This window comes from Vicugna pacos, chromosome 7 (genome assembly GCF_048564905.1).
Source record: "Vicugna pacos chromosome 7, VicPac4, whole genome shotgun sequence".
NCBI lineage: Eukaryota > Metazoa > Chordata > Mammalia > Artiodactyla > Camelidae > Vicugna > Vicugna pacos.
The window spans coordinates 66,740,893-66,755,466 of record NC_132993.1 but is presented as its reverse complement, the minus strand read 5'-3'; the positions used below and the strand labels follow the sequence as shown (position 1 = coordinate 66,755,466).

General features: G+C 36.3%; 1 protein-coding gene across 2 annotated transcripts in view; it reads right to left on the bottom strand.

The window, feature by feature from the left end:
• Positions 1-14,574, bottom strand: part of ELAPOR2 (endosome-lysosome associated apoptosis and autophagy regulator family member 2) — a 660,265-nt gene that overhangs the window by 645,065 nt on the left and 626 nt on the right. For both annotated transcript variants that reach the window (XM_072965097.1, XM_072965100.1), the window contains exons 2-3: positions 13,636-13,772; positions 2,947-3,074 (exon numbers count right to left, since the gene is read on the bottom strand). Coding sequence is in view for 1 of the 2 variants with exons in the window: in XM_072965100.1 (XP_072821201.1) it covers positions 2,947-2,949 (3 nt within the window). In the remaining variant the exon portion in view is untranslated. The remainder of the gene's footprint in view (positions 1-2,946; positions 3,075-13,635; positions 13,773-14,574) is intronic.

Below are 14,574 nucleotides of genomic sequence, written 5' to 3'. Positions count from 1 at the left end.
AGGGATACTAAGTGTATGGTATGCAGGGATTCTGTACCATATCCTCCATTTTTTTAGAAATCTGAACTATTCTAAAAAATAAAGCCTATTTTTTTAAAAAGGCAGTTTTTTCGCTACATCAAAGGTTAGTCTCTACGTCTGTACCCTTTCCTTTTTCACTACCAGTTAAAATTTCAAATTTCTTAGTGTAGTATTCAGGGACCCAACAGATTGTAAAATATTGTCCTCTGATCATTTGCAATTCTTCCTACCAAGAGGTGAAGTATTTTCTTCCAACTCTTACGTGTGGGCTTGGTCAGTGACTTGTTAATATGAAACAACTAGAGGCTTAGAAAGTGTCTGAGCATTGAGGCTGGCCTTCTTTGCTGCTCTTGAAATACTGCTGCTATATTAACAATGCCAGACAGCTGAAGTGACAACATGGAGGAGAACTGAGCCACAACAGCCATCAGCCTATCAACTAGACATGTGAATGAGACCACCCAATCCCAGTTGATTGTCCAGTTGACTTCAGCTGCACAAGTAAACTGAGGTGAAACAGCAGAAGAATGACAAACTGCAGTCAGCCCCAACTGCCAACCCATTAATAGTGAACCCATTCATTGTTTTCATAAGACAGCAAAGTTTGGGTGTTTTGTTACACAGCAAATCAGCCCAGGCTACCTGATATAATCTTCCATTACCTTAACTCACTGAAGTCACATTTCCAACTTTGTTTTCCAGAATCCCCTATGCTCCATCCAACTGCAGGGTTTTTATTCCCTAGAAATGCTTTGTACTTTCCTGAATACTACCTCATGAAATTTCCCTCCACGTAAATTACCTTTATTCTCACATCTCTCATTCATCTTCCTCTTCTACAGAAAGTTTAATATGTAAATACTAATAGCAGGAAAAATTTGGTTCACCTGAGTTCTTGTTAGAACGAGCAAAGTATTCTTAAGAAATGCCTTGATGTGAAGGGTAAGAGCCTGAAGGCACTGTTTGGATTAGTATATAGACTCAGCTGCAGAAACAGAAACCCAAAACATAAATAGATTAAGAAGAAGATAGAAGTTCACCTTTCTCTCATTAACAGAGCATAATCAGTCGAGGACAGGCACAGGGAGTCCATCACGTCCATCTTGTTGCTCCACTATTCCTATTGCCCTCATTTGTGTAGTTAAAAATGACTCATTACCACCACACGCACATTCCAGCCAGAAGAGGGAAAAGTGAAAAGCTGGGCAGGGAAAAAACCCAGGTGTTGTACATATCAATTCTGTATACATCACATTGGCCAAGGTGATAGTCACACAATTACACTCGGCTACACAAAAGACTAGGAAATTATTATTAGGAATTATTATCCTGGCACTCAAATACTCTACTACTACTATAGGACAAGGGAAGACCAAGTATGGGGATCAGTAGTAGACTACTACAAGTAAGATCAAGAATATTAGCCTGCTAAAATGCTATGTCTAAGGCAAGAAGAGGAACTGGCTTTGTTCTCAGAGGTAAGAGAACAAGTAGGAGAGGAGAAAAAGAAGCCAGGGAAATGGTGGAAGGCTATGACTCCTCCTTAAAAGCCTCTAGATTCTTGGAATGAGAAGCCTGTGGTAACTGGTGAAGAGACTTGATTCTTCAAGGTAAAGCAGATGCAAGAATTAGGGGAAGGGAGATTATGACAGTATAAAACCCTGAGAACCTGCAGAAGACTATGGAAAGTTCTGAATACAACTGAACTTTGGAAGTGGTCATTTGAGGCAATCTTACACTGATTTCATGAGTCAGGAGATAGGATGCCCTAGCTGACATGTGAGTTTTGCCACACTTCCTTTTATTTTATTTTATTTTATTATTTATTTTTGAAATATAGAAATCTATCTATTTGGAGATTTGCAATGCATGTTAAAATGCATGTTAGCATTTTTTTCTTAACAAAGTATAATTGACTTACAATATTATATTAATTTCAGATGTGCAACATAGTGATTCAATATTTTTATACCTTATGAAATGATCACCTTTATAATTCTAGTTACCATCTGTCACTATACACAGTTATTACAATATTATTGACCATATTTCCTATGCTGTACATTACATCTCCATGATTTACTTATTTTTTAACTGAAATTTTGTACCTCTTTAATCCCCTTTATCTATTTCACCCTTCCTTCCACCCAACTCGCTCTAGCAACACTAGTTTATTCTGTGTATCAATTAGACTGTTTCTATTTTGTTCTGTTTGCTTTTTAGATTCCACATATAAGAGAGGTCATATGGTGTTTGTCTTACTCTGTCTGACTTATTTCACTTAGCATAATATCCTCTAGGTCCAATAATGTTGTCACAAACGGCAACATTTTATTCTTTTTTATGGTTGAGTAATACTCTTATCTATATATACATATATGTACGTATATATATGCATATGTATATTCTTTATTCATTTCTTTATTCTTTCATCCATCAATGGACATTTAGGTTACTTCCATATCTTGTCTATTTTAAATAATTCTGCAATGAACACTGGGGTGCATACATCTTTCCAAATTACTGTTTTCATTTTCTTTGGGTAAATGCCCAGAAGTGGAATTACTGGATCATATGGTAGTTCTATTTTTTAATTTCTGAGGAAACTTCATACTGTTTTCTATAGAAGCTGTACCAATTTACATTCCCACTAACAATGCACAAAGGTTCCCTCTTTCTCCACATCCTCACCAACACCTGTTACTTCTTATCTTTTTGATAATAGCCATTCTGACAGCTGTGAAATTTTGACTTGCATTTCCCTAATGATGTGACACCTTTTCATGTCCTGTCACTCATCTATATGTCTTCTTTGAAAAAATGTCTATTCAGATCTTTTGTTCATTTTTAAATAAGATTTTTTTCTGATACTGAGTTGAATGTATTCTTTATATATTTTGGATATTAACCCCTTATGAGACATACCATTTGCAAATTTCTTCTCCCATTTGGTAGGCTGCCATTTCATTTTGTTGATGGATTTCCCCCACTGTGTAAAAGCTTTGTAGTTTCACATAGTTCCATTTGTTTATTTTTCCTTTTGTTGTCCTTGCCTGAGGAAACAGATTCAAAAAATATTGATAAGATCACTGTCAAAGAGCACCTTGCCTATATTTTATTCTAGCAGTTTATGGTTTCAGGTCTTACATTTAAGCCTTTAATGCATTTAATACACAGTGTAAAACAATGGTTTAGTTTCATCTTTTGCATGTAGCTGTCCAGCTTTTCCAACACCATTTATTAAAGAGACTCTATTTTCCCCATTGTATATTCTTATCTCCTCTGTCATAGATTAAGTGACCAAGTAAGCATGGGTTTATTTTGGACTCTCTATTCTGTCATTGATTTATGTGTCTGTTTTTTTGTCAGCACCATGCTGTTTTGTTTAGCTTTGTAGTATACCTTGAAATCAGGGAAGAAGTAAAACTGTCACTATTGCAGATGACATGATACTATCTATAGAAAACCCTAAAGACTCCACCAAAAAACTGTTAGCACTAATAAATAATTCAGTAAAGGTGTAGGATACAAAATTAATAGACAGAAATCTATTGCATTTCTATATACAAATAAACTATGAAAAAGAGAAATTAAGAAAACTCATTTAAAATTTCATCAAAAAGAATAAAATATCTAGTAATAAATTTAATCAAGGAGATGAAAGACCTGTACTCTGAAAACTATTAGGGCAACTGATGAAATTAAAGATGACATAAATAAATGGAAAAATATACTGCGGTCATGGATTGGAAGAATTAACATGTTTAACACATCCATACTATTCAAAGCAATCTATAGTTTTAATGCAATTCTATCAAAATACTCATGGCATTTTCACAGAACTAGAACAAATAATCCTAAAATTTGTATGGCACCACAAAGGATCCTGAATAGCCAATGCCATCTTGAGAAAGAAGAACAAAGCTGCAGGTACCAGAGCTCCTTTTAAAGTCCACAACTTTTAAATAAACAAGGGTGCTAGCAGCAGGATTAAGTATGGTTGAAAAAACATGGTTTCTTTAAAAAAAAAATCAGTGTAGAATTTCTAATTATCCTACTTACAACAACTATAAAGTTAGCAATTTGAGAGAGCTTTTAATTAGACTTAACACAGTGCTAGTTTTAGCTACTGGAAATAGACTTGCAGTATGAATCACTTTCTTAACAGAAATGTAGGCTAAATGCAACCATCACAGATTTTAAGAATTTCACTTAAATTTTCTTCTCATCCACATTTTGTGTACTGACACCAAGACAGCAGTACAGGAAACAGGATGAACTAGCCAATTTCTGTCTTTCCAAAAGAGTCCAAATGGACTAAAGTTTATGATGTCAGTGGAAATGACACAGCAGATGGACAACTGCACTTCTGACAGACTGCAATATGCCTGATTACAAAATAATTCGTTGCTGAATAGGCCTCATCACCAGCAGAAGCTCTCATGGAGAAAGTTTCTTTAGAACCAAATAAACACAAACCAAAAATCATCAGAAGCCCTATGTGAGCCTCCATGTGTCATTTTTCAGATGTTAACCATGTACACTACAAGAAGTCCCTCTTAGAAGAAATTCTCTGTGGAACAAGTTACTCCTGCCTTTCTAATGTAAGCTGTAGGAGAACAAAGTTGAAAATGTCTGGTCAATCAGGAAACACAGAACATGACTCAACCCTCTTTGAGCTATTGGCAGGTACTTCCGTTTTCTGCCCAGATAGTCAGGTAATCTCTATGTTACTAATTATTGATATGTGGAATTCAAGTAATGTCTATGAATATTTCAAATTATTAGTAATATAATAATTATGAGAGTATCTTTTACACTCAACATTCCTTTTCTGTACACATCATGGCTCTCAAGAGCTTGTGTCACTTATATTTTTAAAAACAACTTTTTCATTTTGAAAGTAATATGGAACAAGTTTTTCTGCTTCTAACGTATAAAATTTTCAAAATCCTGATCTTTGTAATCTGTCATCTTCTGTGAGAGGGCTCAAGGTCTGTGAATTGTGCCCTGTTACCACTTCCGAGCCCTCTCACCGTTGTCTTATCTCTCCATCACTCAGGATGGAGACTCAGGTAGATACTCCACTTCCAGCCTTTTGGGACCCAGAGGCATCTCTGTAGTCTTTGAAATCTAGTCTGCTGAGTTGCTTATCTCTTCAATTTAGTGGTAATTTTCAGGTACATGTTTCTTTCAATCTCCATTTCCTATGGGACAACTGCGTAAATTGGAATTCCACTTCTCTGTATCCAATCCATATCTCCCACATTTCAAAATCGATCACAAATAAATAAGTAAAAAGATAGTGAACTATAACATGAATGCATACTTCATGCAAACTGTTATTATGTAAACTCAAATACCACTTAACATAAATGCTACATGTTAATTATTTACTTAGTATAACAATATCTTTGTGCTATTAATGGATTGCTATTTCTTCCTGCATTTTCTTGTACCCGTTTTCCTTCCCCCACCATAAAGGCAGCTTTGGTAGTTTTCTATGCACTGCCTGTATGAATGTACATACAGGCTAGAACCAAGAAGTAAATTCAAATTTTGAATGGATTTTTATAAATTTATGAGACAATATTGAAATCCAGGATTTTTTATCCTTAGGAGCCAGGAACTATGAAGAAAAAACAGGATTTGGGGGATTCTAAAATCTTCCACTTAAAAACTAAGAGAAGGGCCTAGACCACCCAAATCAGAGTTTATATCATGAAACAGAGCATGGGGAGAATGCTGATGATATAAGAGTAGTTTTCTCAACCAAAAGGAAAAAGAAAATGTTTACAAGCTAACAAGTGCTAACAGGTAGCTGAGAAGGGCCCCCATAAGCTACTTCCTTCTTGGAGTCAAAAATCTCAGAAGCGAAAGAAATAGAAACCCCAGATTAAGTTTGCAGGGATCTCAAAGAAGGGAGTACTTTCTGGCCTTTCAGGGTTTAATCCAAAAGATTCCATGTTCTGGTTATCTAGTGCTGGGGAAAAAAATTACTTTGAAACATAGTGGCTTCAAACAAAAATTATTTTATTATCACTCATAGTTTCTATGGATCAGAGTTTTAGGAAAGGCTGGGATAAGCAGTTCCAGTTAACAGCAGTTGTCTAGTGCCTTTGCAGTCAGATAATGGTGGGAGACATAACAATGGATGGAGGATACCCACAAATTCCTTCTAAGGGTGGAGCCCAGGTACTACCCCTTGAGTGTGAGTTGCCCTAGTGACTCACTTTTAACGAACAGAATAAAATAGAAGTGACAATGTGTAACCTCTGAAACTAGGTCACTAAAGCCATTGCAGCCTCCTCCTTGCTCTTACTCTTGGATCACTTGCTCTTGGGGAAGCCAGTTGCCATGTGTTCGGGAATGGCCCACATGGTAGGAATGAAGGCCTCTAGCCAATGGCCAAGGATGAAGCCTCTTGCCAATAGCCATGTGAGTAAGCCATCTTGGAACAGGATCTTCTGGTTTCAGTCAAGCCTTCAGATGACTGAAGCCCCAGCTGACATCTTGATTGCAACTTCATAAGAGTCCTTAAGAAAATCACCCAGCTAAGCCACTCCTGAATTTCTGGCCCACAGAAATTATGAAAAAATAAATGCTTGCTGTTTTGAGCCATTAATTTGGGAGGGGTAATTAATTGGTTATACAGTAATAGATAACTAATTTTGAGAGGAGGCTAGAGCAGCTAGGGGCCCTCCAATCATCCTTTTTTCTTTTTTTTTTTTTCCTTTTTTTTTTATGGTCTCAGTGCCTCTCCATGGGGTTTTTCTGAATGGGCTCGCACACAGTATGGCAGCTGGACTGCTTACATGATGGCTGCTCACCTGGTGGCTGATAGGCCTTTTATGATCTATCTTCAGAAGTCACAAAGCACCACTTCCTGAATACTTTATTAGTTAAAATAGCCACAAGACCTGTCCAGTTTTAACAGGAGGAGTCATATATCTCCACCTCTTCATGAGAGGAGTGTCAAACTGTATTGTACGAAGAGCACATTGGATGGGAAATACTGTTGCAGCCATCTTTACAAAATACAAGTTTCCACACTGTAAGCCTTCCACATTTAAGTCAAGTACCACATCCAAGAGGGCATGTGAATAACAGATTAGCAGTTATAAAGTTAGAAGTCATCACTGTATGGAGAGCAACTGAAGCTCTTGAAGTGGATGATATCACTTAGAAGAGGACAGAGTGAGGAAAAGATGTAGGCCTATGAGGTCACCATCAAGAACTCTGAAATTTAAAAGCCAGGCCAGCTAATAGGAACTCAGAGAAGTAAAAGAAATTCCACAGTACTGTATCTCAAAATCCATAAAGAAAAGAGTATTCAAAGAGGAAAGACATAGTCATTTCAGGAGCAAGTGCTGCTGAAAATAAAGTCAAATGATAATAGAATATTTTCATTGGATTTAACAGTGTGGAAGGTCATTAATGATCTTCAGAGGCACATGGGAAGCAGAAACCAGACTATAATCATTGAAAACACAGAAGAAGGAATAAGTATAGTTCTGGGAGGGAGATAAGATCAAAAGCTCAAAAGAAGGGATTAGCCTTGAATAAGGAGCAAAATATCTCTAGGATTGGAGGGAAGGAGTTTAGGATGAGCTCAGATGAGCACATAAGCAGAGGCAGGGGTGGCAGGCTTAAAAGTCTCTGTAAAGGTCACTTGTTGAGAGAGAGGTAAAATGAAGAGCTATTAGAGTCTGAGGAGCTCTCTGAAGGCTTGTTACCGAGGAAATGACAGGTACATTCATTGCAAACCTATAGTGTTTAATCTGTGACTTTTAAAAATTTCATTGGGATTGAATTTCACCTTTCACTTGTTTAAACAACAATAAAAAAGAAGTGAAATAAATCATTTTTATTCCTATTTTAAATTTAATCAAAATTAAGTATCTAATGAAATCAGATTTTACTACCAAGTAAATATGGAAATGGTAGGAAAACCCTGATCACTTATTGCATCCTACCATCATTTATAAGCCACTCATCTTATGGAAATTTAATTTCTAAATCCTTCATGCAAAATATTACTTTATAAAAGTGTAGTTGCAGGGAAGCAAGAGGGAGGAAAGGCCTACAAGCAGGAGGCTTCAGATTTATTTTCATTTTTACCTACTGCAAGAGACAGACTGCTTATACTCTAGTTACCATGACCTTTTCAAATAACATAGTTATTTATAGCATTATATGAGACATTGTTGTATCATATATTTTTCCTGCAGTTGGTCTACAATGGTAAAGCAGCATGGGTTCCTTTGCAGAGGAAACTCTTGTGAAAATTTATTACAGGCTCAAGATCAAGAGTGTTCTTAGTAGAGAACATTCCATAGCAGATGGCTATTCGGCAAAGGCAAAGAAAGAAAAGACCACAGTATCATGTGAAAATCGGCTTCTGTTCAACACAAATGAGCTCATCCCATTGCAATGGAAACAGAGAAAGGAGTTTCACCTCTAGACAATGGCTGTAACAGCCTTACGTCTTCCTCTACCAGGTTGAACCAACACAGACCAAAATTCAGCATAAATGTCAACTTCTGGTAAGAAACATGAAGAGACATAAGAAAAGACATTAGTGATACTCTGACTGCTGGAGCCACATATATTTCTTACTCGAGGTTTGCTCATATAAATATAATACTGCTGCAATGGCTATAATTATATAATATGATTATATATAATAATATTCTCAAATCTGAACAGATGGCCCATGGAAACTCTGCTTTCCTAATCCTATTATTCCCAATTTCACTACATTAAAAACTATATATCACATGTCTTCACCAGGTCTGCCCACTTAAGGTGCAGTTGTTATAATGAAGGTATTATGTGCTGGAATTTAATTTGCTATGGTTATGTTTAATAGAATGTATATATTGTTAAATTAGGTAGGTATGATAAGACTAGGTTGAGAATTCAGGTAATTTGGGGGGAGGAAAAGCTTACTTGAAAAACTGTTTTCTGTTGAGTTTAGATTTTAACTCTAATAATTTCAGGTCAAGAAAAACCTTCAGCTTGTGGTATGTCTATTGTATCTATGTATCTGTTGCATATATAGTAAGGGTAGCCAGTGAATCTTCATATAAGAGGCCATATCACTTTCTCTAGTGCTTAAAACATTTTGCCCAGAAACATGAAAACAGGCGAATTTCTAAAGAGTTTCAGAGAAACAAAACACTTAAAACAATGGAACTTTCCCTTTCCATAACTTTCAGCAATAGATTGCCATTTTTGAAACACAATTTAAAATAAAAGATATCCAGAAATAGACCACCTGTTAGCTATTATTATTTCAATATAAATCTTAACATTAAAGAATTTTTTATATCCCAAGCCGCTTGGGATCTAAATAGAATTGCTGCCCTAACAAATCCTACTCAACAGTCAAATAGCAACAATTCTTGTTTCCTGCTTTTCATTCTTTGTTCTTATCATGGGTAAAGACAAATAATACTGTCTGACATTTTGAGCACCTACTGTTTGCCAGATATTTTTCAAAGCACTTTGACTCAGCAAGACAGATGAAGATTGGTCCATCTTTCCTAATATTTGCAGTTAGATGAATATGATGGCATCAAGTGATTTGATTTACATTTTATCTTAATTCCTGATTAAGTTGTTAATCATGAGTAGGTTCCATGGCAGATGTGATAATTTAGTAAATTGGTACTTTAATCAAGAGTTTTGTACAAAGAGACATTGAAAAAAAAAATTAAAGACTACAATGTAAGCTCCTCCACTAGAATATACGTTCCTTGAAGGCAGAGACCTCTCTTTTGATCTCTACTATATTCTCTATGCCTAGGATCACGTTCAGCGCAAAGGACGTGCTCATGAAGGTCTCTTGAATGACACGAAGGAATGGGTGTATCACAGATGGGCAAAGTCCTGAAAGCTATAAAGGTTACCCAGGTTCCTTGTTTCTTCCTCTGTCACTGCATATTCTTTACAAGAGAAGTAGACGTAGAGAAAGAGAGAAGGCGATTAATCAATGACAAGCCGTTAAATGCTAGAGGGCCTTTCATATTTGAATTTCAAAGCATAATCTCTTTGGTTTTATTAGCGTTGAGGTTTGTCATTTGTCTACCACAGCGTATCAGTAACAAATTCAAGCCGCAGAAATCCCATCTACTTTGAAGCTACTAGTCTGGAGAGGAAAATAAATATATATCTTGCTGAAAAACAGGGACATCTGCTGGTTAAAATGCAACACTTCTATTATTAAACTACTGCATCTAGCTAGGCAAGATTTGGGTCATAAAGTTCACCCAAAGACTAACACCAAACATGTTAAAATAACCTCCTTCTACTAGAGTATTGATAAAAGGTATCATTTTTTTGTTTTATTCCAGACTTGTCTGAGTAGTGACACTATCTGAAAAAAGACTGAGCTCTCTGTTCAAAGAATAGAAATGGCTAGGTTTCTAACCTCCTTGCTTAAGACACTTAATCATCTTTGAACTCAGCAAACATTTAAGTGTCTGCTAAGATAGGGTACTGTATCAGGTGCTGGCAAATTGAACATATTAAGACAAGGCCGAAGTGGCAGATGGTCCAGCCATCTCTGGGCATGTGCCAAGCCCCAGGCTTAGAGGAATGGGGTGAAACCCAATTAACATCTGTGACAGACTGAGCCTACTACTTACTAGCACTGCATTCTTACCATTTTGTAGACATTATAGGCCGGCTGCTTTCTACAAATACACTCTTTTCAACGCTAGCTAGACAAAGGCCTTCCCACCTCCTGTCCCCTACTCTGGTGATTTCTTCTCACCTTTCCAGTCCCTGCTCAAATGTCATCTCAGAAAGCCCTGCTCTGAACTTCCCATGTTAAATTCTCAGAGCACTCAGCTTGTATCCTTTCTAGAATTTACCAAATTAGCTATTACTGATTGGTTTGCCAATACATTGTCCCTCTCCCTTCTACACCAGATTATAAAGGAAGAGGTATTTGAATCTCAGTTCAAACATTCTTCCAATTTTAGTAAAGTAACTTAACTGTTTTGTTTTGCCCACATGAATTTCAAGCACATAATGAAAAGGTTTATCTACACATGCTAGGAGTATCTGAAGTCTCAGTTCTCCATTCTCCTAACTGGGAGAGGAACCAACTTTGGCTAATGTCCCATTGATAGGTCTCAGTAAAGATCTATTGCGAAACAAAATGAAGAGGGCATGGAAAAGTGGTGACCAGGTTGAGAGCTTAAAAGAAGTGTGGAGATGAGACACTGACACAAATGGAGGGCAGGGAAGGGGTTATGAGAGGGAGTGCCATAAGTCCCAGAGAAAAGCCTAGAAGACGAACCTGAGATGCAAGAGGACTTGGAAGAGCCTGATGTGTGGTCCTAACTAGGGACAGTGTGCTCATTCCTCTATTAGCATAGGAATCCCCATCAGCTCTCTAGAAATTCTGGAAGGCCTCCCAATGTATACTCATTGGCTATGTTAACAAGACTTAGAGATGGTGTAGAAAGAAAATGGACTACTCAGGAATTGTATTTTTCATTTACTTTGAACAAAGTCCTTGCAAACATCTCTTTTTTCTGAATCATGATATCCAGGGTATGAGACAGTCATGAAACAACAGAATCTGCCTCTCAGTGTTTGAAACACTTTTATATTAACATATCAACCTTTCATAAAAGGAAGGCCACTTAATCAATATTCTGTTGCTGATGAGGTACATAAAAGCATTATAAGAAATCTGCAGTCTAACAGAACTAATCATAACTAGCAAATGTGGTAAATATCATAACTATGTTATAAATATTTTTATAATACCTTCCACTTTTGAAAGAACTGTTTCTTGTGATTTTGCAACAAAATATTTCATTCCTAATTAGGTAAATCCTAGGATAATATTAAAAAAAAACTCATGCATTCCCTAGGTACATATTGACTAAGTAGTGAGGTGGAAAACAGCTAGAATTATAATTGCAGAAAGTTACTCTAGGATTCAAATTATGTTATAGATAGTGTTATACTGACTATGCAAGTTAAAGACACAGAGGTATTACTATAAGAGATTTGCCTTTAAAATTACTTATTAAACTAATATTAAAGTACTCATGTCTTCCCCAAGGAAATACGAACTGACCTTGAGAAAAGGTAGTTATGAAAGAAACTTACCCAGAGGGAAGAATTAATTATGAGGATGCACTTCACTTTTTAGGAAATTAACAGCAGAATACAGGCTGACCTAAGATTTTGCATTAGAGAATGGGCAGTAACTATAATTTAGACATCAATCTTTTATGCCTTAGTGAAGAATAATCCCATATGGTTCTGCTTTGTGAAAATATGGCTAATTAGGAACCAATTCCTCATAAATAGTAATGTTAACAATTTTACATATGTAATTACTCTCATTAGAATGGCACTTTGAGTAACTTTAATTGCTTTTCTGGTTCAGGAGTGTATTACTTTCCACTTTTAAGTGCCTATTACATACGACAGAGCTGTGTAAAGCATGTTGCCTAAGTTATTCTGAGATAGATTTTAGTATCCCTGCTTTTCAAAGGCAAATGAATCTTAGAGACATGAAGTAACATACACACCACTAAGCAATAAAACTAAGATTCACACTTGGGTCTGAGTGCAATATCTATACCACAACACTATCCTGCCTCAGAGTGCTGGTTACATATTATTTATGTACAGTTTTAAAAGTTGATTGATATATGCCATAACCACAATGTGATGCAGAGATTACCACAAACTGGTAATAATAAAATGCTACTTCTGGCATTTATTTTTGAAAATTGGTCAGACAGGTCCTTCTTCCAGTTCAGTAAAAACTCTGGAAACTAGTAGTAATGATTTGTTCTCATAATATAAAGACTGTTGCCAAAGTGTATTTTTTGAGTTGCAGAAGGGTAGTTTGGCACATAGGCTTTGGAGATGAGGTTTCAATTCTGAATCTACCACTTATTTGCTATGTGTCCTTGGACACATTCCTTCACTTTTTGGGTTCTTGTCTAAAATGGGAATCATTTGTAATAACTATATTGAAGCTTTGGCACTTGTGAACATTAAATGAGCTTAATGTATGTAAAGCACCTAAATGACACATAAGCACTCACACACACACACACACACACACACACACACAAAAGCTGACCAACCTTGTCCAAATCCAAAGGCTTATTTGTCTCTTTTATACTTTCTTGTTCACATAGACTTTCCTGGGGGCAGTGAAGGGGGGCAGTTTAAAATTTACATCAAAACTGAGGGGAAAGGTACAGACACTTCCCATATACCCCCTGTCCTACACATGTATGGCCTCTTCCACCACCACCATCCCCCACTGGAGTGGTACATTTATTGCAAATGATGAAGCAGCATAGACACATCATAAACAACCAAAGTCCACAGTTTACATTAGGGTTCACTATTGGTGTTGAACATTCTACGGGCTTTGATAAAAGAATAATGCATGTGCCTACCATTACAGCATTCTACAGAAACGTTTTGCTGCCTTAAAAAATCCTCTGTGCTCTACTTGCGTCTTTTCCTCTGGCCTTAAACTGGCAACTACTGATATTTTCACTATCTCCATAGTTTTTCTCTTTCCAGAATGTCAGATAGTTGGAATCATTCATTACATACCTTCTTCAGATTGACTTTTTTCACTCAGTGGTATGCATTTAAGGTTCCTTCATGTTTTTGTCTGGCTTGATAGCTCATTTCTTTTTAGCAATGGATAATATTCCATTGTCTGGATGTGCTGCAATTTATCGACTTTCCTATTGAAGAAACAAATTGGCAATTGCAATGAAGTTGTTATAATTAGGTGGACATAAGGTTTCAGCTATTTAGGATAAATATCAAGGAGCAAATGCTGGATCATACGATAAGAATATGCTTAGTTATGTTAGGAATCACCAAAGTGTCTTCCAAAGTAGCTGTACCATTCTGCATTCTATCAATGAAAGAGAGTTGCTATTGTTCTACAGCCTCATCAGCATTTGGTGTCATCAGTGTTTTGGATTTTAGCCATTCTAACTGATGCGTAGCAGCATCTCATTTTACACTTTTTTGTTAAATGCAACATTTATGATTGAGAAAGTTATCCCCCAAGAATAGGTAATGTGGACTATTGGTGAAAACTATGTACATTTGGCTTAAAAGTAAAACAAATATTTATCTATCTAAACCCATTTCAATGTGTAGTTTGCTTTTTTCCCCTTCCTTGGCCAAATTAGTGTCACTTCCACTAATTCTTTCAAACTAAATTTGGTATTCAAAAGAAACCAAGGTTGCATGAAACAATTTTTAAAAAGCCAAAATAGAGGAAATCACTAACCATTATTAGATTGATTAGTTAAGACCAATGCAAGACATACATATTCACACTCTCGATAGCCTTCTTTAGACCTTTACAATTGATGCTGACTACATTCCCATTGTGACAACCGTAGTGTGACTCTACACAGTCATTGTAAGCAAAAACATTAGTCGTCTAATTTTTAAAGTCGTTATCACAGTAGTGAAAGCAGAGTGCGATAAATCAATTTTTTAAACAAGTAAAATGAGGTCAGACTCATA